Source organism: Vanrija albida, assembly GCF_041260175.1.
Source record: "Vanrija albida strain AlHP1 chromosome Unknown contig_5, whole genome shotgun sequence".
Lineage (NCBI taxonomy): Eukaryota > Fungi > Basidiomycota > Tremellomycetes > Trichosporonales > Trichosporonaceae > Vanrija > Vanrija albida.
The window spans coordinates 198,017-224,126 of NW_027191424.1; the positions used below are offsets into that span (position 1 = coordinate 198,017).

At 62.0% G+C, this 26,110-nt stretch overlaps 16 protein-coding genes and 1 non-coding gene across 17 annotated transcripts; 13 read left to right on the forward strand and 4 right to left on the reverse strand.

Annotated features, from left to right (window-relative positions):
* Positions 1 to 417: 417 nt before the first annotated feature.
* On the reverse strand, positions 418 to 488 carry Q8F55_006183. Its single transcript has one exon. It is a non-coding gene; the product is annotated as a tRNA-Gly (tRNA).
* Positions 489 to 940: 452 nt separating this feature from the next.
* Q8F55_006184 (uncharacterized protein) lies at positions 941 to 2,307 on the reverse strand (the record flags this gene model as incomplete). Its single annotated transcript, XM_069354651.1, has 5 exons — positions 941 to 1,006; positions 1,042 to 1,171; positions 1,205 to 1,808; positions 1,942 to 2,094; positions 2,175 to 2,307. 5 exons carry the CDS (start codon positions 2,305 to 2,307, stop codon positions 941 to 943), a joined length of 1,086 nt encoding a protein of 361 aa, XP_069206722.1.
* A 509-nt stretch (positions 2,308 to 2,816) lies between these two features.
* On the reverse strand, positions 2,817 to 5,420 carry Q8F55_006185 (uncharacterized protein; the record flags this gene model as incomplete). The annotated part of the gene is made up of 9 exons (XM_069354652.1): positions 2,817 to 3,273; positions 3,312 to 3,509; positions 3,549 to 3,794; positions 3,843 to 3,999; positions 4,037 to 4,127; positions 4,166 to 4,260; positions 4,306 to 4,491; positions 4,527 to 5,166; positions 5,322 to 5,420. The coding sequence occupies 9 exons, from the start codon at positions 5,418 to 5,420 to the stop codon at positions 2,817 to 2,819; spliced, it is 2,169 nt and encodes a 722-aa protein (XP_069206723.1).
* Positions 5,421 to 6,914: 1,494 nt separating this feature from the next.
* Positions 6,915 to 7,420, reverse strand: Q8F55_006186 (uncharacterized protein; the record flags this gene model as incomplete). Its single annotated transcript, XM_069354653.1, has 2 exons — positions 6,915 to 7,150; positions 7,186 to 7,420. 2 exons carry the CDS (start codon positions 7,418 to 7,420, stop codon positions 6,915 to 6,917), a joined length of 471 nt encoding a protein of 156 aa, XP_069206724.1.
* Positions 7,421 to 8,889: 1,469 nt separating this feature from the next.
* On the forward strand, positions 8,890 to 9,564 carry Q8F55_006187 (uncharacterized protein; the record flags this gene model as incomplete). Its single annotated transcript, XM_069354654.1, has 4 exons — positions 8,890 to 9,060; positions 9,095 to 9,287; positions 9,322 to 9,460; positions 9,498 to 9,564. 4 exons carry the CDS (start codon positions 8,890 to 8,892, stop codon positions 9,562 to 9,564), a joined length of 570 nt encoding a protein of 189 aa, XP_069206725.1.
* Positions 9,565 to 10,569: 1,005 nt separating this feature from the next.
* Q8F55_006188 (uncharacterized protein) lies at positions 10,570 to 11,851 on the forward strand (the record flags this gene model as incomplete). The annotated part of the gene is made up of 5 exons (XM_069354655.1): positions 10,570 to 10,893; positions 10,937 to 11,446; positions 11,489 to 11,579; positions 11,616 to 11,748; positions 11,788 to 11,851. 5 exons carry the CDS (start codon positions 10,570 to 10,572, stop codon positions 11,849 to 11,851), a joined length of 1,122 nt encoding a protein of 373 aa, XP_069206726.1.
* Positions 11,852 to 13,019: 1,168 nt separating this feature from the next.
* Positions 13,020 to 13,522, forward strand: Q8F55_006189 (uncharacterized protein; the record flags this gene model as incomplete). Its single annotated transcript, XM_069354656.1, has 4 exons — positions 13,020 to 13,142; positions 13,177 to 13,264; positions 13,299 to 13,434; positions 13,477 to 13,522. 4 exons carry the CDS (start codon positions 13,020 to 13,022, stop codon positions 13,520 to 13,522), a joined length of 393 nt encoding a protein of 130 aa, XP_069206727.1.
* Positions 13,523 to 14,032: 510 nt separating this feature from the next.
* Q8F55_006190 (uncharacterized protein) lies at positions 14,033 to 15,690 on the forward strand (the record flags this gene model as incomplete). Its single annotated transcript, XM_069354657.1, has 6 exons — positions 14,033 to 14,191; positions 14,227 to 14,314; positions 14,379 to 14,800; positions 15,273 to 15,360; positions 15,402 to 15,534; positions 15,585 to 15,690. 6 exons carry the CDS (start codon positions 14,033 to 14,035, stop codon positions 15,688 to 15,690), a joined length of 996 nt encoding a protein of 331 aa, XP_069206728.1.
* A 542-nt stretch (positions 15,691 to 16,232) lies between these two features.
* On the forward strand, positions 16,233 to 16,804 carry Q8F55_006191 (uncharacterized protein; the record flags this gene model as incomplete). Its single annotated transcript, XM_069354658.1, has 3 exons — positions 16,233 to 16,470; positions 16,510 to 16,657; positions 16,693 to 16,804. The coding sequence occupies 3 exons, from the start codon at positions 16,233 to 16,235 to the stop codon at positions 16,802 to 16,804; spliced, it is 498 nt and encodes a 165-aa protein (XP_069206729.1).
* Positions 16,805 to 17,293: 489 nt separating this feature from the next.
* Q8F55_006192 (uncharacterized protein) lies at positions 17,294 to 17,824 on the forward strand (the record flags this gene model as incomplete). Its single annotated transcript, XM_069354659.1, has 4 exons — positions 17,294 to 17,332; positions 17,377 to 17,464; positions 17,501 to 17,648; positions 17,719 to 17,824. 4 exons carry the CDS (start codon positions 17,294 to 17,296, stop codon positions 17,822 to 17,824), a joined length of 381 nt encoding a protein of 126 aa, XP_069206730.1.
* Positions 17,825 to 18,210: 386 nt separating this feature from the next.
* Q8F55_006193 (uncharacterized protein) lies at positions 18,211 to 18,732 on the forward strand (the record flags this gene model as incomplete). Its single annotated transcript, XM_069354660.1, has 4 exons — positions 18,211 to 18,264; positions 18,299 to 18,392; positions 18,443 to 18,566; positions 18,609 to 18,732. The coding sequence occupies 4 exons, from the start codon at positions 18,211 to 18,213 to the stop codon at positions 18,730 to 18,732; spliced, it is 396 nt and encodes a 131-aa protein (XP_069206731.1).
* Positions 18,733 to 19,555: 823 nt separating this feature from the next.
* On the forward strand, positions 19,556 to 19,991 carry Q8F55_006194 (uncharacterized protein; the record flags this gene model as incomplete). Its single annotated transcript, XM_069354661.1, has 4 exons — positions 19,556 to 19,588; positions 19,654 to 19,756; positions 19,805 to 19,922; positions 19,961 to 19,991. 4 exons carry the CDS (start codon positions 19,556 to 19,558, stop codon positions 19,989 to 19,991), a joined length of 285 nt encoding a protein of 94 aa, XP_069206732.1.
* A 672-nt stretch (positions 19,992 to 20,663) lies between these two features.
* Q8F55_006195 (uncharacterized protein) lies at positions 20,664 to 21,184 on the forward strand (the record flags this gene model as incomplete). Its single annotated transcript, XM_069354662.1, has 4 exons — positions 20,664 to 20,714; positions 20,763 to 20,856; positions 20,890 to 21,040; positions 21,082 to 21,184. The coding sequence occupies 4 exons, from the start codon at positions 20,664 to 20,666 to the stop codon at positions 21,182 to 21,184; spliced, it is 399 nt and encodes a 132-aa protein (XP_069206733.1).
* A 512-nt stretch (positions 21,185 to 21,696) lies between these two features.
* On the forward strand, positions 21,697 to 22,399 carry Q8F55_006196 (uncharacterized protein; the record flags this gene model as incomplete). The annotated part of the gene is made up of 4 exons (XM_069354663.1): positions 21,697 to 21,864; positions 21,908 to 22,013; positions 22,053 to 22,230; positions 22,273 to 22,399. 4 exons carry the CDS (start codon positions 21,697 to 21,699, stop codon positions 22,397 to 22,399), a joined length of 579 nt encoding a protein of 192 aa, XP_069206734.1.
* A 402-nt stretch (positions 22,400 to 22,801) lies between these two features.
* Q8F55_006197 (uncharacterized protein) lies at positions 22,802 to 23,259 on the forward strand (the record flags this gene model as incomplete). Its single annotated transcript, XM_069354664.1, has 3 exons — positions 22,802 to 22,837; positions 22,876 to 23,180; positions 23,217 to 23,259. The coding sequence occupies 3 exons, from the start codon at positions 22,802 to 22,804 to the stop codon at positions 23,257 to 23,259; spliced, it is 384 nt and encodes a 127-aa protein (XP_069206735.1).
* Positions 23,260 to 23,344: 85 nt separating this feature from the next.
* Q8F55_006198 (uncharacterized protein) lies at positions 23,345 to 24,472 on the forward strand (the record flags this gene model as incomplete). The annotated part of the gene is made up of 4 exons (XM_069354665.1): positions 23,345 to 23,352; positions 23,502 to 23,544; positions 23,751 to 23,838; positions 23,880 to 24,472. The coding sequence occupies 4 exons, from the start codon at positions 23,345 to 23,347 to the stop codon at positions 24,470 to 24,472; spliced, it is 732 nt and encodes a 243-aa protein (XP_069206736.1).
* Positions 24,473 to 25,077: 605 nt separating this feature from the next.
* On the forward strand, positions 25,078 to 25,586 carry Q8F55_006199 (uncharacterized protein; the record flags this gene model as incomplete). Its single annotated transcript, XM_069354666.1, has 4 exons — positions 25,078 to 25,161; positions 25,193 to 25,283; positions 25,315 to 25,447; positions 25,484 to 25,586. The coding sequence occupies 4 exons, from the start codon at positions 25,078 to 25,080 to the stop codon at positions 25,584 to 25,586; spliced, it is 411 nt and encodes a 136-aa protein (XP_069206737.1).
* Between the last annotated feature and the right edge of the window lie 524 nt (positions 25,587 to 26,110).

A 26,110-nucleotide genomic window follows, 5' to 3' on the forward strand; every position in this document is an offset into this window, starting at 1 on the left:
GATTGAGGCCGCGGTCGACTCTGGGGCAGATATCACTAACCCCCGAAGGGTCCTTCACACGGTTCCATAGCTCAATGGGACGACGCTGGGGCAAATGATTACCTAACTGTATTTGTCTTTGGTAGCTCCCTCCACGGAGCCATGACCGCTTGTCAGATGATGCCCCCTCCCGGCACCCTTTTGCATGTCACCCCGTCAAGTGCCACCACTTCGACCGACGCGAATGCATGCGCCCCGCGCCCTCCTGGCACGATGGTCACGACGATCCCGAAACAAACCCCCCGGCGGTCGCACCAAAAGGCCAGCGCCACATCCACCTCGCACCACGCCGCAGCCCAGCCGCCACCCTCCTCGCCCTTCTCCCCCCCGTCCCTCCTCCTCCCAATCAAAAGCTATTGCTCCATCCGGAGCTCGCTGTACACTGTAAGGGAGTCGAACCCCTGCCGCGTCGATGGCAACGACGCATGATACCGTTTCACCAACAGTGTTGCGTGTCCCCAGGGCGGCGAGGTTGGTATTGAGCGGTAGGCGGAAAAGTGTCAGTGGTCTGTCCGTGGCCCTGATCATCTTGCGGGTCGACGACCCGCTTCAAGCCCAAGTAGCTATGCATCACCGCACGCCTGTTCGCCGGGTGCCGCCAAGCCCAGCGACAGCCGTGCACGAAAGACTCCGCCGATGGTCAGCGCAGACGCGCATCCGTCGGGACGTGCGCCACTGCAAGCTTAAGTACAACCCAGGTGCCGGGAGGTCCATCTGGGGGATTTGAGGAGCCTGCGGCGCAACGGGGTGCGGCCCTCGACACTGTTAGGGGAAACCCGCTTCGTTGGGAAACCAACGTTTTGCAGTCAGCATTTGGGATCATGCCCAGTCAGTCCACCGCTCATGAGCACAGCAGCACCCTACAATACATTGCAGACGTTGAAACCCAACCCCCTCAGCCCTACTTCTTCCCGTCGAGCACGATGACCGTCTTGCCGATCTTGTTCTTCTCAAACAGCTTGTACGACTAGGGGTCAGCGTGGCCCCAACCACCACACCCACGCCAATGACCTCGTCAAAGGTGATCTCGTTCTCAATAAAGTGCTCGAACAGGTCCTTGTTGTTGCGCAGGATCTCGATCGCGGGTGGGATGAACGTCTGCACCGAGCAGCGGCCGTACTGGAAGCGGAGGCTGGGGTCAGCGCTGCCCACCGGCGGGACCTACTTCTTGCCGTAGAGCGAGGGCCCTGGGACGGTCACGTCGTGCGTGTGCACGCCGCAGCTCGAGATGACGCCGTAGGGCCGCACGAGGTCGACGGCCGTGTCGATCGCGCTGGGGTGTCCGACGACCTCGAGCGCAGCGTCGGCACCCCGGCCCTCAGTCGCCTCAAGGATCGCCGCCTTGACCTTGTCAGCCGGGAGCGCGATGGCGCCGTGTCGCGCGGCCGCCTCGAGCCGGTGCTCGGCAATGTCGGTCGCGAAGACCTTGTCGAACATGGTGACCGCGGACGAGATGGCACACAGGCCGACGGGCCCACACCCAATGACGACAGCCACGCCGCCCTTCTTGCCGGCCTTGTCGAGCTGGTCGGTGCGGTCCTCGTCGGCCAGGCGCTTGGCGTTGCTCGCGACATAGTACCCCGTCGGCACAATGTCCGCCATGAGCACCATGATCTTCTCGGGGATGTCGGCCGGCGCGGCGAACAGGCACCCGTCGGCGTGCGACACTCGCGCGTACTCTGCCTGCATGCCGTCGGCCTTGAGGCTGCCGAAGAGCTCGCCGTCGGCGCAGCGCGATGTGTAGCCCTTGGCGCAGTAGTAGCACTTGCCTGGGGGTTTAGCGGGGGAGCTGGGCGGGGATAGGTGCGGGGGCGCGGCTAGGCTAGGTGTTGGGGCAGCCGCGGCGGCAGTGCTGCTCGGCGAGTGCCAGTCCAGCACCTCCGCCCCCACGACGCGACTCACCACAGCTAGTCGAGAACGGCACGATGACCCTGTCCCCGACCTTCCACTTCGTGACGGCGTCGCCCGTCTGGACGATGGTGCCCACGGCCTCGTGGCCAATGATGTAGTCGTACGGGCCCGGCTGGTGGCCGCGGTAGATGTGGAGGTCGGAGCCTGGGATGTCAGCCATCTCGGCGACTGGGTGCGCTGCGGTATGGTGCCGCAGCACAGCAGCGCTCACCGCGCCGACTCACCGCAGATACCCGCCGTGGACACCTTGATGATGGCGTCGGTCGGCGCACGGAGCTTGGGGAACGGGCGCTCCTCGAGCACGAGCGTGTACGGCTCCTTGATGACGACGGCCTTCATTGTTGCTGGGAGGGACATGTTGGATTGGCGGGGTGGGGTGGGGTGCGTGTGGGGTAACAAGAGGAGCTCGCCGTCGTTATCGCTTCTTATGAGCCGCTGCGATGCCCAGGATGCGAGATGCGACGTGTGAGCCGAGAGATGGACAGCCAAGACCTCGTCGTTGGGGACGACTGCGGGGTCGAGGAGGGTCATCGGACCACCGGGTTTCTTAAATACCGATTAAGCGATCGATACCCGGTTTGGCTGGCGGCCATCACCATCCACCGATGAGACGGGCGAGCAGCGCGCGCGGGACGATGCATGCACCCTGCAGACCAGGATGACTCCGTACACATGCATGCAGCGATAGTGGTTGCGGAGGACTCCCGTGCGCACGGTTGCGCGGCACCCCGACAGGAGCCGCAGGACCGGCGCGGTGGTCGGTCCCAGGCCGACCGACTCGCGTCGGCCTAGTCCGAAGCCGAACACCGCGAAAACATGCCGTGACTCAGCGGGGCTTTGCAGCTCTTAAACACTATACATGTACACTACAACGCTGATGGAGGGAACAGCTCGGGCTCGGTAACAAACGAGAAGGGATTCTCCGTGTTGATAGGGTCGGTCGGCGCAGCGCGTAGCATGTCGAGCAGCGTCTGGTGGTCCCAGAAGCTGCCGTCGCCAAACCACGCTAGACCGTTGTCCATGGGCAGCGTCGCGTTCGGCTGCGAGAGCGTCATGCTCGGCGTCAGGCTGCCCGTCGAGTTGGACGCCTCGAGACCCGTCGGCACACTGGGCGACACCGAGTCGGCCGCCACGGGCTTGCTCGAAAAGCCCGCTCCATGCGTGATGCGGTCGAGCTGTGTGCGGATGCTGACAATGCCGCGGCGGATACACGGCCCCTGGTGCGCCGCCTGCTCGAGCACCTCGAGCGAGAACTCGACGCGCTCGAAGGCCTCGTCCCGGATCAGGCCCTTGCCTGTGCGGATGAGGAAGAGATCGACGCCGCTGCGGGTCAGTTGGGTGCCGAGGGGTGGCCAACTCACCTGGCAATAAAGCAGTAGTAGAGGATAAGGTAGTGGTGGCAGTTGTACCCGAACGAGCTCGACCACAGGCGGAGGATCTCGTTGATCCGCGTGGCGGCCGAGCGGCAGTGGCCGAGTGCCGACATGGCGAGAGAGGAGCGGCTGTTCTCGGTGAGAAGCGGCCGGTAGATGAGGATGCGCATGGTGTAGTACAGGAGGCTGGAAAGTTAGCTGGGACGCCAGTATTGTCCAGCTTACTTGATGAGAATGACGTTTGGCGGCGGGCACCAGTCAGGCATATTGGGCCCCTCGATCTTGAGCACTGACGGCAGGTTGTTGCGCCAGGCGTCGAGCTGGTCGGCCGCGGACCGGATGAAGGACAGTGACCGCTGGCTCTCGTGGTTGGGCGAGTACATGTTGGTCATGACCGACTCGAGGATGAGCGCCAGGTGGGCGTAGTGTCGAAGCGCGAACGTCTTGAGCAGCAGCGTGGGCGGGTATGGCCTGGGTTGTCAGCTAGGTGGATACGGAGCGTGACGACACCTCACTCACCCAGGCTTTGGCAGCACGGCACCCTTCCACAAGATCGGTTCCCACTCGGTGTTGTCGTCTGGATCTTGTGGCAGCGAGTCGGTCGAGAGCCCTGGCCGGCAGCTGAAGCCAGGCTCGCGGCCGAGCGCAAGAGACATTGTCTTGTCCCAGATGTACGCTGAGGGTCAGTCCACCAGCTAGCTCGCGCTACGCACCACTCCAGAACACGCGGTTGCGCATGTCGCGATCCTCGGCCGAGAAACGCAGGCTTGCCGCGTCGTCGGACACGGGAAGGTGTAGTCCCATCTGGATGGGTTAGCTCAGCAAACCATTATGCCACCCACATCCTGCATCATGCGGATCGCCATGCCGAGGAGCATCCACGCCTGGTTGGTCGTGCCCACGGCGATCTGGCGTCCGGAGAGGACGAGCAGGGCTTCTGGGAACGGTCAGCGGCTGAACTGGGCGTTTTACAGCCACCCACGAATAGTCGTTATCCGCCCTGGCCCCATGATCTCCTCGGAGAGCATGCTCATGGCCAGACTGACATACTGCTCGCCCTTGGCCTCGCGCTCGCGGTCGTCCATGCCGAAGCACAGTCTGATGCCCACGATGTAGATGACGATGAGTAGGAACTCTGAGAAGTACGGCCCCTCGAGCGCCATATCGCCTTGGCGGTCAGCTCGCTCCCCTCGCGGTACTCACGAAGGAATACTGGCCGGTGCACGATGCCGTCCGCACAGCTGACCCAGGCAAAGTACGCGTCCATCCACGCCTCACCGTCCTCGACGCTCGCGTAGCGGTGTCTGAGGCGTGCGGCCGCACGCAGTCGGTCCTCGGTCCACGTCTGCCCGCTGCCTGCGGCGCCGAGCGGTGAGCCAGCGCGCGACTGGCGCGGCCGCGTACCCGAGTCGTCGAACATGCTCAGCTCGCCGTGGTACACGGGCCGCGAGGCAGAGCCGAGGTCGTACCGCGGCCGGCCGAGGACGTGCTCTGCCGACTCGTGCGTGCCCGGCGTTGGCGACGCCGAGCGACTGCGTGACTTGGCACCGCGCCCGCCGTTGTCGCGGCCGCTGCTGAAGCCCACGCCCCCGGGGTTGTCCATGCTGCTGCCACCTTGCGCTGGGCCAGCACCGCTGCCGCTCCCCGACGCGACATTGGCCATGGCCTCGAGCCGCCGTAACCGCTGCTCAAATCCCGCCATCATCGCCGCCGTCTCCTCGTCCATCCGCTTCTTGGGTGGGCGCGTCCGCTCCACCTGCTCGCAGACCGTGTTCGTGTCGAGGCATGGCTTGCACGGGGGGTTCTCGCCGCCCTCGCATTTGATCTTGCGCTCGCGGCATACCTGGGGTCAGCGTTAGTGGCTGGATCAATTTCAAGGCGAAGGGTCTGCTGCTTCCGGGCCAGTAGGTGACGCATCCCGTGTGGACGGGTGACTCAGAGCAACCAGTACCGGGTTGACGCAGAGCTTGCTGCCCGGCCTGCCCACACCCCACTCACCAAGCAAGAATGCCCATAGCTCCTCTTCTTGTACTTTTGAGGCTGCTCAGGTGTCTGGTCCGAGGACGACCCCGCGCGCCGCTTGACCGGCTGCGACATGGCGAGTGGAGGCGGGGGCGGGGGTGGGGGCGCCGAGGGCTAATGTCGCTGACCGAGGCTGGGTCGAGGCCGAAGGCTTCAGCGTCGTCTGAGACCGTGCGTGCTGTGACTGGCGAGATTACCGCAGTCGCCTGTCCTCGCTGCGCCGGAGGGTCTAGCAGCTGCTTGAGTGAGGGGTTGACAAATGGCCACGATCTTAGACGTCGATGGATGTGCGATGTGAGTGAGGTCGAGCGAGTGGGCGGGTCACGTGATGGCCGGGCCGGGCGGGCGGCGGGTGTCGGATAATCTGGCGGCGGGATCCGACCGAGCGACGGCGACGGCGACGGCGACGGAGGTAACGAGCAGCAGCGACGCGATGACGAGGACGAGGGGTGACGAGGAGAAACGAGAAAAGCTCGTGCATCTTGTGTCTGGGGCAGCGGTGGGGCCAACGACTGGGCACGGGCGAGCAGTAGGCCGAGTCAGCCGAAAGAGCCGATTCGTCCGCGCCGCGGGCAGCTCGAGGGCATGCCTCGAATCGTGCTGCCCGCATTCCGTCGAGCTCGGCGTTGGGAGATGGCGGACAAAGGCGTGGCAAAGCTCAGCGATGACTGCACGTCGATCAGCGAGTGGGATGATGGCGACAAAGACAACAAGACGGGGAGACGACATCGCCGAGCGAGGCAGACAATGGCAGCTGACCAGCTCCCTCCTCCTCCATCCCGAGAACACGGCCGCACGAGCAACTGGCAAGCTGTGCGCCGCTTCATCGGGTCTGAATCGCACTCAAGATCAGTCGAGCGGCTTGGGTGCACGGAAACTGGGCTCACCGATTCCGGAATTGTGATGCCGGAAGCCTGGGCGACCCTGACGAGGCAGCGACGCGTTTGGGCGGGCGCGTCAGGCGCGTCAGCAGCGCTGCCGAAGCCACGGATGCTGTCGCTCGACTCACCAACCACCTCGGACGTCGGACTCTTTGCTGATCGGGCCGTGCATCGTGGTCGTGCGCCGGATGCCTTGGGAGATCGACGGTGCGGCTGGCGGGCGCTGCCGCGGCGTCAGTGGGCTTGCTGACGCGTTGCGGCACTTACCTTGAACCGCGCCGCCTGCTCAACACAAGCCTTGCCGCTGTATGTAACGACTGTTCTGTGGTTAGTGTTCAACTCTTGGCCGGCGGCTGCAGGCAGGGCCGGGGAGCACGGAACACACACCCTGGCCATGCGACGCCACCGCTCATCCGCGTCATGCGAGCGCCTGCCACTTAGGAGTAAAGTAAATACTTGTGCATCGTCTCGCTACATAATGGGACGGAAAAGAATCTGCGTGTCAGCCGACTCTTTGACCATGCATACCCACTGCACTGTCCATGTTGTGTGCATGTGATTGAGAACGGGATGGTCGACTTGACGAGTGCCGGTGCGTCGCCCTAGTTGGCTGGGACCGAGTCAGCGGCGCTCCACTCCCAGCCACACCCACACAACACAATCAAGGCGGTGTCACCGAGCCAGACTACTAGAGGTGGTAGCCCTCGACGACCTCGTAGCCCTCAACAACCTCGTAGCCCTCGACAACCTTGTAGCCCTCGACAAACTCGTCGCCGATGAGGCCGAGGACGTTGCCGTGGTTGTTGTCGGCGGCGGGCTGGATGTGCTCGGGCTCGAGGGGGACGGCGGCGGCGGCCTGGACGAGGCCCGCCTGCAGGCGGCGGGCGGCGACGCGGGCGGCGCGGTGCACCGCGTAGTGGTCGACTGCGTGTCAGCGGCCTTAGCAGGCGGGCACTCACCACGGGGTTCATCCTCGGGCTTGTCCTCCTCCTGCGCGTCGTCCTCGTCATCGTCGTAGAGGTACTCGTAGCCCGCCAGGCGGAGCTCGTTGTTGGCGAAGCCGCGGTACATGTTGCCGACGAAGTGGGGCGGGTTCAGGGCGAGGATGCCTCGGGCGGCAGTGATACCCACGCCGAAGCAGACGAGGAACCCGACGAACAAAAGGGCGATGTAGCAGATGACGAGGAGCGACATGTTGGTGCTGGTGTGACGAGTTGGAGGAGAAGAGACAACAGAGTTGTGGGTTTTGTGCGTGGGCACAGGTGCGGGGGTGGGTGCGCGAGAGGCCGTAGTCTCGCCCCCTTCTGCCCCGCTGAATCGGAGACTGGAAAATGGCCATCTACACGTCTGGATTGCTGTGGGTGTCGGCGGGATGGCGGACGCCAGACGAGCAGACAAGCCACGGGGGGTCGCCGGGGGGATCGCCGGTGGCGGTCGGTGCTTCGCGGCGTCTGTTTCGTGCGTGCGGCCGCGACTACCTGCCAGCAGCGTCTTCGAAAGTGCGCTGTACCCCACTACTAGTCCACTATGCGCAGGAGGAGCTCGCCTCAACCCCGGCATGGTCGTCGACACGCCCGCCCAAAGCCCCCTCCCCCCTCCCTCCTCACCGCCTACCCTCCTCCACACACACGCCGCAAAATTCTCTCCGGTCCCGACGTGCGCCAGACGAGCTGTCATCTCTCTCATCTTGCGCAAGGAACGAGAATGAGGGTCCTTTGCTATCGCCGCGGGGGCCACGGGGGCACGCACGGCACATCCCCCGCGTCGGCAATCCTCGTTCCGCTCGATAATCTGGCCCACGATTGCGCAGGGGCGTCACAATCTTGTCCGCTCAGTCTCGTGTCGTCTCCGACTCGGCTCTTGTTCGGCTCGGACGACTCGGACGGCTCGGACGGCTCGGACGGCTCGGACATGGGAGCAAGCCGGCACCTCCACTCGTGCATCCCCCCCTTTTGCGACAACAGCGCACCCACCAACGGCCAGGCAGGCGCGTGGCACATGGCAACAAAGTCACCTCAGCCTGACTTATTGTTCTCTTCCATTGTCAGTTCCACGACCATGCCCTTGGAGATGCACATTCTCACCCTTGATCACGTACAAGAGCCGCCCGCCAAGTGCGCCGACCTCAGCTCTCCACCCCCACCTCCGCCCCACCTCAGCACCAAACGCGCCACTCACGCCAACTTGTGAGTCCCGACGTCAATCACGCTGCAAAGAGGTCGCCCAAGCTCACTGGTGTTGCAGACTGCCTTGAAAAGCATGGGCGTGGGGGACGCCTTTGTGTGGCGGTAGCGGCAGACGAATGTGGCGATACCAACCAGGCATCCGGCACCTCACCCGGCGCAGTCGTGGTGACTCTCGACGACCGCCTGTCGCGTCTTCATCAAAGTCTGCTCGTCGGTGACAGCAATTCGTCCAAACATGCCACCATGGGGCGTTGAGCGTCGACGACGGCAGCACGGGCCCTGTTTGCTGGCCTGCGGCTGCTGTTCTCATCACTGGCAAATGCTCCGAGGAGCATAAAGACTCGTTGTCAGTCGCTCTCCGTCTCTCTATCTCTCTCCACTCACTCGCTCCTCAACCCTCTCCTCACAGATCCTCATCACCACCACCTCACCTCACCTCATCGCCAGCAACACCAGCACTACCGCATCCCAGCTACAATGACGGCACTCAAGAATGACACCAAGGCCGCCCTGGCCCTCGTCCGTGGCGTCTGCATCAACCTCGGCAACACCTACGGCCTCAAGACTTGGCTCAAGACGAAGCTCATCGCAGCCGCCCAGGCCGAGGTTAACCGTCACTTCCTCCTCGTGCCGGCGTCCGAGATCCGCGTGAGTGACCCCTAATTTTCCCCGCTTACGCCAGTACTGCTTCGATGCCAGGGTCGGCCTCATCACCAAGACCTCGCCCAACCACACCCTCAAGGTCATTGGCGACATGTACGACGACAAGGTTGACGACGGGTGGGCGCTCCAGCAGGTCTGCGACGGCCCCCAGCGCACCGAGAAGCTGCAGGCCAAGATGGAGGCCATGGTCTACGCCCACGTGGCGCTCCTTGGTGAGCTGTTAACGACGTGCCCAGCTGACTCCAGGCGGCAAGGTTCACGAGTTCAAGTGGATGGACTCGCCCGGCATCGGCCGCCACGGCTTCGAGTTCCGCACCACCGTCCGCCTCAGCTGGAAGGACCTCGGCGTCATCCAGATCAACATGAGCCACCTGTGCCGCGAGACGTGAGTGGACTTTGGCGGCAGCCGTGCTGACTCGCAGCAACAAGCACCTTATTCCTGTGCGCATCTTCGTCGAGAAGCAGCGCGTCTTCTCCAAGCCCGAGTAAAGTGCTACGCCGCCGCAGCCTTGTCAGATGTTGGCGGCACCTATCGAGTTCGTGTCCGTGTCGTGTTCGCCTCTTAGCTTGGGTCCATAGTCGCCTCATATTTCGTGTCCGAGCTGTCTCCTAGTCTGTCAGTAGGCGCTCCCTGTCGTGTCTGTCCGTCGTCTACCGCATCCATACTTCCTGTTTATACTTTGACCGTTACCAAGAAAACCCATAAAATGCACCCGTTGCGCCAACTGTTCTGCGCGTTTCACGACTGCTCACCCTTGGCATGCAAGAGGGCATGAGAGCACGAGGTGCAATCGCACGGCCCTCACATATGCATTGGAGGTGGCTTAGTCTGTTGTCTGGCCCGACCCCCGCTTCGGGTCTACCTATTGTTGAAGTCTGCCAGTGAAACAACCGGCGCGAGTAACCGCCACATTGACCCAGAGGAGGGCCACAGCGCGTTCGTCAGCATGCCCTCCGCAAGGGGAGCTGCACCTGGGTTGAGCACACCTCTCCCGCATTTGCATGAACAGGGGAAGTGACAGCTTGCCGGGCAGGCTATTAGTCGGGCTCCTGCTCGTCCTCATCATCCACACCCCTCCTCACGCAACCTCTCTCTTGAAACCATGTCCTCCCACCCAGCTCTCCCTAGCCCCGCCCCTCCACTCCTCCCGACCTGTCCTGCATCTGCGTCATACTCAACCTTTTTGACAACTACGCTCAGTGTCCGACTGTGCTGATTGGGCGTCGTGAGAGCTCGGCCAGCGGCAGTTGCCACCAACACACGCCGAAGCACGGACCTCCGCCCGACTGCCCACGACGCGTGTTTGCCGCACCACTCACACTGTCAGCCAACGTCTGGCACGACTCCCAAGTTGGGGGCGGTCCACGCTCGCTCGTCACCCAACTCCCATCCTGTTTGCAACTTTTCTCACTACTACCCACTTCAACTTCGTCACTACTACCCACCTCACCGTCGTCACTTCACTCATACCCCCCTCCCCTTCCAATCCCACAATGCCCAACATCTACGAGTACGCCGGCGACGGCATTCCCTTCTTCAATGGTGTCAACGCCACCCATGGTCTCAACGCCCACGCGTTCGACCAGGGCAGTGTCTACTTCGCCACCGCCGCCCAGGAGCACGAGCAGCTCTCGGCCCCCTACATGTTCGACAACAACGCCACCGCGCCCAACGCGCTTGGCCTCGACTGGGGTGCCCATGACTACGTCGCCCAGCACCAGGGTATCGGCGTCGCCACCGACTACTTCGCGGCCCCTGCCCACAACGACGGCGACTACAACCACATGGAGGTCGACGACGGCGGTGAGGCGCACCAGGTAAGCCACGCAGTCTGGGACTCCAACCGCTGACACCACCCAGCAGCACCCCCTTCCTGGTGTCGCCCTCGTTCTTGACGAGGTTGATGGTGCTATGAACCTGGCCCCGGCGGCTGTTGGTGCCGTTATGGCTGCCCCGACCGGCGATGGCGCCTTTCAGCGTACGATTGCCTCCGCCATGTGCCAGGCCCGGCTTTGGGCGAACGGTTTCAGCTCTGACATCGTCGGTTCGCTCCGCGACCACATCGAGGACCTCGTCCCGGCCTTCTCGTCCCGCCTTCCTAAGGAGCACAAGGAGTGGATGAAGAAGGCCGTCGTTGAGGTCTATGACGAGCTGTCGGTCATTTGGTTCCGCGAGCACATGGGCCAGCAGGACGACCCGAACGGCCCACCTCCCGCCTACGCATCCAAGGCTACCACGGTCGGCCAGGAGGCGCGCCCCAAGCTCCCGTCGCTGGACAGCATCCGTTGCCGTCTGACGCGTCAGCTGAACGACTTCAACCCTGCCGGTGTGGCACTCAAGGCCTGGGAGAAGGAGTGCCTTCGCCAGACGGTGGGTGTTTTCTTCTGATGAGCGGTACTGATCTCCTACCAGTATGTCCTCCGCACCAACGTGCGCGACTTTACCATGCTCGAGAAGGTGACTATTGCCGCCAACCTCATTCGTATCCTCGGCCACACGGACGGTGAGCGGGCTTCCTGGGGATTTATCTGACTCCCAGCCAAGCTCGAGATCCTTTTCGAGTGCGACGACTACCACTGCCACTCCTCGGTCAAGTTTATCGTCACGCGCCGCCTCTCAGACACCCTCTTCATCCGCATTGAGGAGCTGGTTGAGGAGCTCTGCAAGCGCTGGTGGGTTGTTCAGCTTTGAGGTGCCGTGCTGACCGATAGCGAGCCTTTCGAGCCCAAGGTTAGGGTCCTCTCGTTCAACAAGGCCGACTACATGTACGCGTGAGCAGCTGGCCGGCGTGGTTGTGGGGGTAGTTTGGCGATAGCCTCACCCACCCTCCTACCACCGGTCTGAGCACTCAAGCTCTCTCATTGCGGCGGCATTGCCCGCTCGCCCACATAGACAATAAGCTCTGAATGTTTCACTCATGTCACTCCCTCGTCATTCCCTTTGCGCATGCTCCTGGCGACTGCTAACCTCAACGTACTACCCTCCACTTCACGACCAGTAGTGCCACAGGTGTCGTGCCACGGAACCACGTCTACCGCATCCAAGCAGTTCGGGTGTTACGACAACGTGTGAGCTCGGCAGCTTGTGAGTTGGAGCAAGGCATGGCTGGGGCTGACGTCGCAGCTTCTAGACCCTTTTAACAAGCCCTGGTCCGACCTCCGAGGGCCGCGAGCCTCGAGGTGGCGCTGTGGCTACCGCCTGCTCCTTTCACATGCCTCCGTGTCAGCGTCTCGCAGGACCGGCGCGAGCGCTGTAATGTCACCTGGCGTTCTGTGAGCTTCCTGCTCTCCATATGCCTTTGGTTTCAGCTCACGTTTCAGCTCGACTGCCATTGTATCCCGTCGCTCCCAGATCGCCGTCCCTTCAAACCAGGTGCGCTCCCGGATGATGGCCATGGTTGCCGGCAGCTAACGTGCCACTCCTCCAGCGTGTTGCTCGCTGTGCTCGCAGCGGACAATGGCCATGGCGGATGCCTAGCAAGACGTCGACCCCTTCACCTGTCACCCTGCCTCAATGTGCGCGCCACTTGTTCCAGTCATTGTTTGAGGACTCGGGCCCCTCGCCCTCGCCCATGGTTCAAAGGCGACCGCCGGACGGGGAAGTGGCTCACTTCTCTCCTTCTCAAGCCCCCAGGTTCTACTCGCTCGCTCGCTCGCTCGCTCGTTGCCATCAATGTCTCGACCCCGCCCCATCAACATTCACATCGACAACCTCACCGTGGTGATGCGGGACGACCGTGACCGGGCCGGATACGCCATTGAGAACCGTCCGTGGGTCACTGCTCTGCCTCTTGTTTGCATCTCCTGCTCAACCTGTTCCTCACAGCCAGTATTGGCACGAGTACCCGCCATCGGCTCGAGCATGGGCGACCGCGTACACGTCCCGGGCGTCAAGTTCCCTCCTCCCTCCGCCTTACCCTATGACTCTCGCTTACCCACCCATCATGCCCGCTAGGTCCGTGGTGCCATCGGCCAACCCTTTCCCAGCGAGCCGCTACGCGCCGATTCCGTCGGTCTTGGACGACCCGTACAAGACTGTTGTCGCGCCCCACCACTGGCTGTACACCGTGAGTTTAGCCCCGCTCACCGCGCTCATCGCAGTACACCTTCACGATGGACCGAGACATCAGCCTGACTGACAAGTGGCGCATCCGCCGGTGGGCGCAAGAGCTCGGTCGGGACCACAGCGGTGGGTTCGAGTGGCACGGCCAGCTGATCTCCAGTTCATGTCGTCCGTCGAGACTGGACGTGCAACGAGTACAACTGCGTCGTCGGCTTCTGGTTCCATACTACGATGCGTGTGTCGGACCGTGTGCTTGAACGCATGCAGGACCGGCTCACGCAGCGGCTCGGTGTCTGGTGAGGCTGGAGGCGAGGTCTGCTGAGCTGATGCCGCTGCAGCGTCAGGATTGACGAGGAGGTACCTGCGCCGCACGGCCGCTATTGAGCAACCGAGGAGCCCTGGGCCACCAGTGAGGTGCGTCTGGTGGTCTGACCAGAACTGAATAATGTGTAAGAGATGCTCTTATCACGGCATACTCCAGGTGCTGGTGTCGACCGACCCCTCGTGCGTCGCGCTTCTGCTTGGCTGCCACCAACCCACCACCCCCTCCCCCCTCCCTCCCTCCTCCTCCCTCTCCTTCAGAGCCCATCCCAATGACCTCGTAGAAATCAAACTGCATGTATGCGTTGTAATGACCTTGAAGGCCTGTCACCTGCACCATAAATGTGGACACTTTGGATGCAAGTGCACCTGCCCGACACCACAAGTGGCGCCCTCCGCCGTTTGGCTCCGCCTCGGCACCGCCGCTGCTGTCCTCGTCATTGTGTGGCCTAAACACTGCGGTTGCATTCCAAGTACGCAGGTATCGATGCAACTTAAAGCCCACACCAGTCAACCCCAGTGTCATTGGCTCTCACTCTCACCACTACCCATTCCACCTCCCCCCTCCTCGAAATGTTCGCCTGGATCAAGCAAGCCCTCGAGAGCCGCATCAGCGCCTGGGGACATGCCGACAAGGACAACGACGACCGCTTTCCTGAGATAGCAATCCCTAACCCGCACCAGATTCTCGTGTGCGCGGACGGTGACGTCGGGCTCGAGCACCAGACGGTCGTGAGTCATGCCTGCGCGAGCACGACTGACACCAGTACCTCGCCGACCCCAAAAGGCGCGTTTCGGGCGACGACAAGGCCGCCCTCATCATCCAGTGGTACAGGTGGTCTATCAAGCACGACGGTGAGCGTGTCTTCCCGGGGCCCTGAGGGGCCCAGCCCTCCACCACCACTCGCTCACATGCCAGTGCCAGCGACGTTCGACTGGGCCCACCGCCGCGGCTGCGACGCGTTCGTGATCCTCATGGAGCCCGGCTTTACGCTCGACCGCGACCAGTTCAACCTCGTCTTTGATCGCACTGAGAGGTACCTCAAGCTCAAGCGGTCGGTTCTAAAAAGGCCATCGGGCATGGAGCATACGCTGATGCCCAATAGCCTCGACGTCCTCACGGGCAGCATCGTGACCAGCACCCTCTACCCTCAGTACGGCCGCCACGTCGTCTTCAACCAGATCTCGCTCAACATGAAGGACGCGGTCCTCCTCGAGCTCCGCGTCCAGCTCCCAAAGAGGGACAGTCTCGAGCACGCCGTCAAGTGGGAGCTCGGTGGCTGCCGCGCCTCGCCGCCGTGCAGCCTCCACCACAGGCGCACCGTCAGCGACAGCTTCAAGGTGTGCGGCCAGTGAGGTCGGGCTGGGCCATAAGATTCGAATGTGGCGGTAGTGAAGGAACTGAAGTGAGCATGCATAGGGTGTAGTGAGAACGAGAGGCGGAATCGCTCCTGGGAGCGCGTAGGACACAGCCGGCGGATAACTCCGACGACGCGGATGGAACACCTTGTGGCAAAAGCCCTTGCCTGGTACCCATCTCTCGCTCGGGCCATGTTGACGAACAAACGCTCGACTCGGCGTGCATCACTCCTTGTCACTCTCGCATCCCGCCTCCAACAACAACGCCGCCGTCGTGCCAGCCAAACTCCGCACTCGCACCCGAGAGATCAACCCCCACGATTCTGTGCAGCACATCCCCACGCATTTCACTCTTCGTCTCTTGCCCTCATCCTCACCAAACACAACAACAATGGAGGCCGTCCACTACAAGAAGGCAAGTGACGCCACATGCTTGCCCTAGCTAACCCCTCAGTACTACAACATCATCGGGCGCCCCTTTACGGACGTCGAGCGCGTGGCAATCCGCATGGGTGTCCGCGCCTACTGTCGCGAGAACGACAGTGAGTGAGCGCGCAAAGCTTGGCTGACTCCCCCCTCCCAGTCGACGCCGTCATCACCTTCGACGCGGTCAACGACAGCAACAACATCGTTTCGCTCACTGTTCGCTGTACGGACCTCGCCGACAGTGACATCGAGAAGATCGTGGCCACCGTCTTCCGCTTCACTGGGGAGGTGTGAGTTGGCTGGTTGACCCCTTAGCCGCGGAAGCAACTGATGAGAGCAGTGTCATTCCCCACACCCGCGCCGGCCTCTACTATGCCCTCGTCCCCGCCGAGCCTGCTACTCCCGACGCCGGCCCCGACGACGGCATGATCCCTCCCTGCGAGTGATCGCGTGTCGCAACCACCTACACCACAACTGTGCGGTGTCTTGTTCGTGGGGGTCTACTTCCGTAGATAGTCGTAGAATGGTGAAGAAGTGAACGGGGTATGCATATCAGTACCTCAACTGGGGCTCTTGGCCAAACTCCCACGCCCGTCGCCGTTGTGCGCTGCATATGCGGGCTGGATGACTGGCTTGTGTGGTGTGTGGCGCGTGCCGCAGCCGAGCGCCGCCGAGTCCGCTCGTCTCAGTTAGCACGGTCTTCATACATGCTCGTTGTGGATCATAGGTCGTACTGCTGCCAGAGTGGACCTTGCATGCGGCGGACTCACGAGGAGCGCTTGGCAAGTCATTGTTGTGCACTTGGGTTGCTTCCTGCGGTGCGACATCGTTCAACCGCCTCTCGGATTTTAGCGGAGATACTGGCAGGACACACACAACGCGCACCGCACTGCTGTTCTCTTCTCGAGCTTCCTGTTGCGAGCACTCGCATCCTCATTCGTCATTGCTCACTCCACCATTGCCCTCGATCTGGCCACTACCATATCGGATGCGGCACCTTGAGCCCCAGAACGGTGCTGATACCGGCGACCCTGCGGACACCGGCAACGTGGGCACGGGAGTCGCCACCCTCTCGGACGACGACCGCTTCCGCAGCAAACAGGTATGCCCTCCTGCTCCATCCACCGCTGACACCCAGTGCACCATGACTGCCATGGATCCTCCGAAGGCGGCCGCCGCCAACAAGATGAAGCGCTCCATCCGTGAGACGTTCCGCGAAATGGGCAGTACGTGGGTACAGGCTCGCGGCTCAGCGCTCACACCAGCTGGCGGTGATATCACGTTTATGTGGTATAGTGGGACCATTGATGGCCCCGTCGACACGTTCGCCATCTGCCGCAACCCCGAGGCCGGCTGGCTCACCCGCGTCGAGCTCTTCGCCGCAGCTCGTATCTTTGCCAGCCACCTGGGCCAGTGAGTCAAAACCTGGAGAGAGATGCTCATCCCAGGGCCGTCATTGAGGCACGCATCGAGCACGACGGAATCTCCGGTAGTGTGGACATGCTCCAAGTCATCACACACGATGGCCGCACCGTCAGATGCGCCCTGAGATGGCCGTAGGGACGTCCAAGTATGGCCACGCGGGCGGCGTGACCTGATTCATGATCATTAGGATGGTAGGGGAAGAGAATGAAGAAGTCCACAGTAGCGGTCGCGACTGGGTGGCGGGTGCAGCAAGGCACCGGTCTCGTAGTGTGGCGGCAAGCTGGACCAATGACGCCATCGACCTGGGTGATCTCCACCTTTTAACCGCCCCCAGTCTACTCTATTCCCTCTCCTCTTAGATGCGCTGGCCTAGTGCTCTGAGCTCTTGAGAATCACTTTTTGATCATGCATAGGCATGAGGAGGTACTCGATTCGATCCCTACTCTCGCAAATACCTTTTTGTTTTCCTCGGCGTCGTTGTTTGTGTTGTGCAGATCCACACCTGCCGAATTTGATTCCGCCCCCTGTCCACCCTGTGCCCCTCGCAGGTCACGTCGCCGCCCCATTCTCACACTTGACTTTGCACAACTCTCGTTCGCACAACAACCCAACAACGACAGCAACATGGATCCCTATCCCACCCCCGGCACTATCACCCCCATTGTACGCACCGACCGCACCGACCGGGCTTTGCTAACCGCCTGCAGTTCAAGTTCACGTCCCGCGTCCCGCTCACTGGCAACTATGAGACGAGCCTTGCGACCTTTACCCGCACCATTCTCCACGCCAACGACGGTGAGTCTCAGCTAGGAGGACACATACTAACCTCAGTGAACGACTTCACCTTCACGTGGCTCACTAGCAAGTTCGACATGCGCCCACACGGGTTTATGATCGAGTACCACGGCCCCGAGCGCTGGGTGCCCCTCCCGGCCGTATCGCGCATCGCTCGCTTCTTTGCCGAGTGCTGCTGTTCCAAGTGAGCACTCCATAGTCGGGCCAAGAGCCAGAGCAGACCCGCCGACACAACATGATCTGACCCAACCCAGGGTGGACGTCTTCTCCTCGCCCACCGCCCATTGGCCCGAGCTCACTTCCACGGTCGAGTTCGAGACCGAGACCGGCAACCGCATGGTCGTTATACACTACCACTAGAGAGCAGAGTAGAACGCCCACCCTAGCTGCGCGCGTGTCCCGAATGAATTGTTGTGGTCATGTGCCAGGAGCAGCTCGCCATCAGTTACTGCTGCACCGCCAGCGCCCATGGCTGGCCTTGACACCGGCCCGACTTTTTTTTGCAGGATTCGTCCCTCACCGGTAGGGGGAAGTTCTGGGGCAAGTGGCCGCCTGCGGTGTTCGTATTGTTTGTTGTGCCGCCAGTCGGATCTGCACCGGGGGCTGCCGTTCCCCGCACACGAACGACGCACCCGCTCGCATTTTCACCACATAGACGTACTTAAGCGCTTCTAGTCTCGCCCATGTGGCTGCTTCCATACCGCACAACCTCATCGCCCTACCCGCTAGCCTAGGTTTAACCCAAAATGGCCGACCGCAACCGCCGTCCCTCTTCTCCCCCTCCAGCCCATCTTGCTTCGGTATGTCCATCCCTCTGCACACCTGACAACCCAGCTCTCCTTCAAAACTCATTACAAGCCCCACTACACCGCCAAACAGAAGAAGGACATCAAGGAGATTCTGAATCAGCTCCTCAAGGAGGAGCAGCGTTGGCATAACCCTATCAGGATGCACCGAGACTGACGGTGCGCAGTTGAGCTGCTGGTCTCAAGGACAATGTTGGACATAATCACGGCTTCCGCATCGAGGTCAACTATCAAGGTCGTGGCGACGTCGACATCAAGGCCATCGGCGAAGGACTCGCGACGAAGCTTCAGGAGCAGTGAGCTGGACAGAGAATGACGCTGATGCCTGGCCAGGCCAGGCTCCTGGACACGTACACCGCCGCCAAGAAGCGCCCCAACCTTGAGAACCACACCAAGAGGGACCACAAGCCTAACCTCATCGGCACGCATTACCTTTACAATGCCACCGTGAGCGGCAACTAGATTCCGGTCAAGAGGCGGCTGGGAACAAGTGTGAAGAGAGGAAGGACATCGCTGATTGTGCTGTTGAGATTCGACAACGTAAAATAGAAATAAAACAATCCCTCGCCGACGGCTCTTCTACACGATTTGCCAGGCAGGGTGGCATACGCCGCCGTCCACAGGCCGTGTGTGCCCTCCTGGCAGACGATCCCACTACGCAGTGCTCGCTGTAGCCCATTATGCAATTCAAGAGTCGGTGGTGCGGTCCTCCCGTAAGGGGTCAAGGTGACGAGCTCGGAGGCATAGACATTGTTTGCGCAGCTGCGCAGCTGCCAGCCAGTGATGACAAGGCGCAGGGGTCAGGAAGCACGATAGTCATCCTGAGACCTCTGCGGCCGTAAACAACAGCTGTCAGAGTATCTCGCTCCCTCTCCCATATGTGACTCTTGTCCGTTATGCGCATGAGGCTCGACCTCTCCTCAAGTGAGTAATACACTGGTGAGCATGCATCCTAGTCTCGTTGTTAGCTTCCCCTCGACCTACACAGCTATTTTCTCGTCTGACCCGCCGTTCCAAGAGGAACCCATTGGGCTCATCAACCATCAAGAGTGACCAGGGGTGTTTGGATGTGGCGGATGTGGCAGTCAGTTGTGTCCGTCAAGGTGATGTCGCCCCGCCGCCCCGCCGACCACCACGCAATCAACAAACACTCATCGCGGGCCTGTGCGTGCAGGCTGTCCATCACACAGCCCCTTTGCAGACGTCAATTAAATATCGGGGCCATAGAGCCACCACGTCTCTGTCTTCAACTACCCAACCCTCTCAACAACCAACTCCACTCACGATGCCCCGCCCCAACCAGCCCTGCCCCAGCAATGTGAGCCCTCCTCTCTTGGAGCCATCCATCTACATGAATATCCATTGACCGCAACGTTGTCCTAGCTCCGCTTTAGCTTTGCGCGCGGCCACCTCGCAACTCCGCAGAAGACGCAGATCCAGAACCAGATCGCGGAGGTCATGGAGCAGCACCTCGCGAGTATGAACAGTATGTCTTCACCCAGGTCCCGATTATCCCCAGCTGAACGCGATACAGTTGATCACGGTACCTGCCGCTTCGACAATGGTCGCTTCCGGATCAACGTCTTCAACGTAGCGGGAGGCAGGCGTCTTAAGGACCTCCGCACCGACCTCGCGAGCAAGCTCCAGGACCAGTGAGCTTGGCCGTAGAATGTCGCTGATGACCCGACAGGTTTGGACACCTCCGCATCACGCTCAACTGAGTGAAAGCTACTACGACTCCGCACGCCATGTCGGCCCCTTGTCAAGGGTTGTTCTCGCTCCCCGCTCTGGCCCCATCACGCAGAGTCAAGACCGCCCCTCGACTGTAGTCCTCCCCCCGCACATGGCACAGCACGTCCCGTGTGCGCATGATCAACTCGCTCCTCCGCCCCAGTTTTTGTAACAGTATCCGGCCACGGCCCAGTTTAAGTCTCCCTCCCACTCTTTGCTTCAGATGTCCATATTCAAAAGAAAACACAGAAACACCAAAAAAATCAATACAGCGGCCTTCAGCTCACTCCATAGCATTTTACAGTGATGCATTCCAAGAGTTGAAGGCACTGTCGTTTGTTTGTCGATCAAGGTGACACAGCTGGGGTGGTTGAACGGTTTATTGTTGTCAACTGCAGCCAATGTGAGAAGTGCAGGGGTTAGGAAGATCGTCGGTGATCCGCCACAGACCTCGGGCGCCTTCAACAATACATGGTTGACACCGTCTCTCGCATCCTTCCAACTGTGCCGCTTGTTCATGCTCAGTCCCAGCGCCCTCCCCTCGCATCACTCACCGAATGTGTGTATAACTACCCGCCTCCATGTTCACTTCTCCTCGACCTGCACAGCTCTTATCGCCTCTGGCCTGACTCTCCTGCGAAGAGCGGCGGATCCTCACCGCCATGGTCCAGCGAGACTACCACATTCCGCTGTCAGCGGGTGAACACATCCTTGTGAGTTCCTGATACCGCTACCAGGACTGTAACACCCGACACACACAGTACCTCTTCACCACCCGGAACAACCACGCGTTGACCCGACCGGAGAGCTACGCCGTCAAGAAGTACGTGGAAGATGAGCTCCCCCTCGCTGGAGGTGAGTTGCGCCCTCGCCGGCTAAACATGACAGTTCCCACCTTTGCCTTCGTGTGGCTGTCGAAGACGATTGACGCCGGCCCGCACGGTTTCCTCCTCCAGTTCTCTATCTGGGACAAGTTTGAACTGCCCCCAGAGCTTGTTGTCAAGATAGGTAGTTGCATGGTCAAGACTGCCCACTGGCAGTGAGTCGCGGTGCGAGAACAAACACAACTGACGGTGTCAGTGTCGACGCCGTGCGCTACTACCCCCGCGCGGTGGACACCATGCAGTCGGTCGAGGTCACGCCGACCGGCTACCCCACGTATCTGTTCAGACACAGCCCTTAGCCTCGTTTTGCGGTGGATAGGTACAGTAGATCGATCAGAGTGGTAGCCACTCTGGTACTTAGTCTGGTAGGGCTACCTACCACCTGTCGCAGAGAGGCCAGACGCGCGCGTTCCCCACCGACCCGGTGAGCTGCAGCGTAGGCATGTTCAACGCCTGCATCGTTTGGGGGCCTTGTTGTGTCGCTAGTAAACCCACAATAGAGTCACATTTGGCACCGAGCATTCAACCATTCGCGCGCCACAACCATTCGGTCCAGTCACGTGGCGGTGCGATGTGGCACCGGTGCGTCGGAGTCGGGCCGTTCGGTTAGGCGCACATGCGCACACCCCTCGGCGTCGTGGAAGGTCATCATTCTGTCTGACAGCGTGCTTGACGCATGGTCTCGCCCCTGCGAGCACGCAAGGCGAAACTCGCCACCCACCAGCCGCACCCCCCTCCCTCCTCCACCTCATACTTCAACCCAACATTGACACTTCTCACTCAACACTCACTCATCCAACCATCCAACAAAATGGCCATCATCACCGGCACCAACTACCCCTTCGACTGCCGTGACTCTGAGGTCAACGGTGACTCCCCCGCCCCAGTTGACAGCACTGGCCCCGTGGCCAAGGGCGAGAGCACCACTCCGGTTACCGGCGACCAGCCCACCCCGGTTAACGGCTGCACCACCCCATTCGTGAGTGCATGCTTGATTGTGGTAATCGGCAACTAACAGCCAGGCCACCTTCACGGTGGAGAATGAGTCGCTGTTCCACAGCCAGTTCTGCAGCACGTTTTTCAGCCCGCTCGACGAGCACATCCGCAAGGTCTTCCTCGATGCGAAGAGTCAGTTGTGCCCTCGTTATCACAGGCGCTGACGGCCAGTCTTCCGTCACCTCTACGAGATCCAGTACGTCTCAAAGTTTGCTGGTAGCAGCTCGCACGGCGTCACCATCCTGGCCAACCGCCACCCCCTCAGCGCCGAGGCGGTCCGCAAGATTATCCTCGACGCCGAGGCGGTCCGCAAGATCAGCGGCTTCATTGCCAACACCCTCCAGTGCGAGTGAGTGCGTGCGGGGGCAAGTGTTTGCTTCTGACCCCCCAGCGTTGTCGTCTCCTCGTCGCCTAACCTCGCGACCTACACCCACCGCCACCACAAGGTTGAGGCGGCTTCCAGCGAGCGCAAGGACACTGTGAAGTTCTGCCAGTGCTGCATCTGGTGCCGCCGCTAGAAGAAAACCACTGTGCAAGTGATTGTCGGGTGACTCTCGATGGTGGTGCGTTGAGGGGTGCGGGGGTAACTCCGCTTGGTGGTCAAACGTCTGTGTCCTGGTGCATGTGCTCGGAGCCTAGGTCACAGACGCCTTGTAGAGGAGCCGAATGCAGTTGGTTGACGAGTCGCATTCTGCTGCATCGTGTGGGGAAAGGACGGCGGCGTGCGTGTCATCCTCGCAGATGGCGCCGCTCGTCCTATTGTCGCACTCGTCGACTCGTCCCCTCGCCCCATCAATCCAACCGCCGTCGTCCCAGGACGCCGTGTGCCCATGACCAGTCCGCTGCATTGAACTCTCCATCCAACATATCCCAACACAACTCTCAACTCTTCTCCCTCAACCCCCTCTCTCCCCACCACAATGGACCCGACGCAGCGCGAGGACACCCCCAACATCGTGCGCCGACGCCGCTGAATCAATGCTCACCGCCGCAGAAGCACTTCAACTTCAACTGGCGCTACTGGCCAGAGGCGCGAATCGAGCAGAGTATTGCCGAGGTCTGCGTCTTCGCCGAGACGCTTCTCGCCAACAAGAAGGCGCGCCACGAGAACGGTGCGGCGCGCGAAGGCTCCACGTCGTCGAACGCGACGCCGGCGTGGGTGTGCAACTACAGCGTCAAGCACGAGGTCGAGGGCCACATAGTCACCATTATCGTCGAGTCAACCGTCCCTATTACGAAATCGGAACTCCTCTGGCTCTGGAAGAAGGTTAGGCAGGTCAAGAAGGCGTACATGCGCGAGTGAGTGCTAGGTGCTTTCGTGAGCTAACACGGCAGGGTGTGGTCTTGGCCCGTCCCTCTCAGCCATTGTCGCCGCTAGGCGCTGGGGGGACCGAAACCCAGCGACAATCGCTGTACACAGTGGAGCAGGGAGTCGATTAGCAGGCATGCATTAGTTGAAGGCGATGTGGGAGTGCCGCTGCGGTGGGCTGGAGCACCAGTGATGGGGCGGGCGAGGGGGGGGGGGGGTGACTCGATGCCGGCGCCGATAGCGTTGCGCACTTTGTGCTTGGCCTACCCTGTCCTACGCTGTCTAGGCCACGCACTCCTCCACTCACAAAGAAACGCCGTGGCTGAGATCCAAGAAGCCGTGCGCAACGGCCTCGTGTGTGTGGCCGTCGCCGCCGCGCGCTCGAGCACGCGCCGAGGGCGAGCGAGTGCGCACCGCGCCGCGCATTGTGTCGTTCAACCTGCACCCCGCCTCCCATTGTTTCGCTCAACTCTTCTCACTCCCACTCGCGCAACAATGCCCCTCACCAAGCCGTACTACGCCGGCGCGGTACGCCCCCCTCGCGTCCCCGCTGACGCCAGGCCGAGTTCTGGATCGACCGCGACTTTGGCACGACCGAGCAGTATGTCTTCCGCACCTTCCTGATCCACTACCTCAAGATGCGCCATAGTGAGTGTGTCGCTTGATCCTCGCTCACACGACTCACGTAGTCACGTACGAGGCGCACTACCTCTGCGAAATGGTGCGCAACCCGCCCGCGCCGCCGCGCGCCATCCTGCTGCGCACCACCGAGCCCCTGCAGCCCATGTACATCCAGGGCATTGCCGACAAGATTGCCATCACCGCGCGGTGCAGGTGGGTTGTTGGGCGGTACGCCGAGCTCGCTGACCCCAGCGTGATGGTCAAGACGTGGCCCAGCCTGCCGCCGCCGAAGGAGGGGTGGGACCGGCTGTCGGACCGTGGCAGCGACGACGAGGGGGGCGAGGCGGGGAGCCGCGAGAACGGGAGCGAGACGACGACCGACGCCGCCACCACACCCCCCGAGGACGACACCCCACCCGAGGGCGACACCCCACCGACGCCGCCCACGAAGGAGGAGCTCGACGTCGCCTACTTCCGCGCCGCGGGCAACCTGCCAATGTACTTCCGCAGCCTCACCGTCATCCCGCATGGCCACGCCGCGCCGGACCCCGTTACCGTCCAGGCTGGCGTCGGGCCGCTCATCGCCATCCCCGTTGCGGAGCGCAGTACCAAGTGGTACGACGTGCTGGACTGCAGCCTGCGCCGCTCGTTCAACTTCTAAACATCCGCAGATGTCGTCGGCGATGTGGTAGATCTGCCTGCTGGCGCAATGCATACGCCGTTGACTTGACTGCTGGGGGGGGGGGGGGAACAGGTGCAGGTGGGGGCTCCAGGGGTTACGGAGGGCCTCGAGACGTGGGCCTGACTGACACCATGTCGCCTGATGTCTCCCAGGGTGATGGCTTCTGGGAACGAGTGGCTCGGCGTGGCTCGGACGACACTGTGTGTCCCCGCCGAGTGGATCGCGCCACCAACAATTACCAGCACCCATCCATGCCTCCCAATGCATGAATGCGCAGCCTACCACAAGCATAGACGATCCGGTGGCCCGGAAAAATACATTCATGCATGAGGGAAGTGCTGGACGGCTGCACAACCTCGCACACCGCGGCGCCCTCGGGGGCCCGAGCGCCAGCGGTGGGAGAGTGGGATGGCCTCCGCCGTCTGGGGTAGACGGGCCCTCCGTCCCCGTCCATCCACTCGGCGTGCCCCGTCCTGAGGGTGCCCGACCTGAGGGTGCCCGGCGGCGCAGCAGCGGCCGAGGGGCACGCCGACAAGCCTGACACCTGTCAACTCGACGTTGCCTCCCCCCTGCCCCCACCAGCCATGTCGTGCGCGTACCCGCACCCGATGCCGCCGACCCCGCCGCGCGTGCTCACCCTCCGCCTCGAAGAGTCGCAGCGCCTCGTGGTAAGCTCCGAGCCGGGCAAGCTGACGGCAGTACGAGTTCAGGCAGCGCTCAGCAGGGTACACGGTGGACGAGTACCACCGCCTCCACTCTGGCCTGAACCGCTTCTTCGTGCGCCAGCCTGGTGCGTTGTGTCCCGGGCTTGCTGACCCCAGACGTCGAGTGCTACGACGTCAGCCCGCCCAAGGCTCCGGCGCGCATCATCGTCGCCATGGTCCCCGACTTTGCGCTCGACATGGGCTGGGCGCACTACGTCTCCGAGTGGGCCGCGCACGTCGTCGGCGACAGGTGGGTCGTGGAGGGAGCAGGCTGACGCCGCGCCAGGCCCGTCATCACCATCTACCACAACTACGACTACATCGCGGGCATGCTCGTGCCCATGTACCCTGTTGAGCCTGGCAAGCGCGACCTCGAGGTGGTGGTGTAGTGGGGTTGGGGCGGGAGTGGGGGTTGTGCAGTGGGCGGGAGTGGGAGTTGTGCAGTCTAATGCAGTAGTGATGCGTCATGTTCATGTGGCCTTCGCACGCAGCCGTCTTGCGGCTGACGCCGACGCCGAAGTGCGCGTGCATAACGGCGATGACTGCGCGCCTCCGTGATCGCGGAGTATTGGCTCGACGTCGACAGTGCCCGACCGGCGTCGAGGGCTTCCTGGACCGGGGTACCGACGTGCCAGTGCGTCACGGCGTCGACAGCGCGGTGCATGGCGTAGGAACCGCCGGGGCGAGCAGCCACGCGGCGACGGAGCAGTAACACGCAGCCGACACGCCGCGAGGCATGCGCCGGCCAGCCACCGCACCGCCTGCCCGACGGCGACGGCGACGGCTCGCGATCCACCCACGCAATGACACGAGGGCTGAGCGAGGCGATGAGGCGTGTGTGCATGGCTTGACTGGTCTGTCTGGGCTGCGACGTCGATGGGCGGGTGCGAGCCCTCGCTCCCTCATAAGCCCG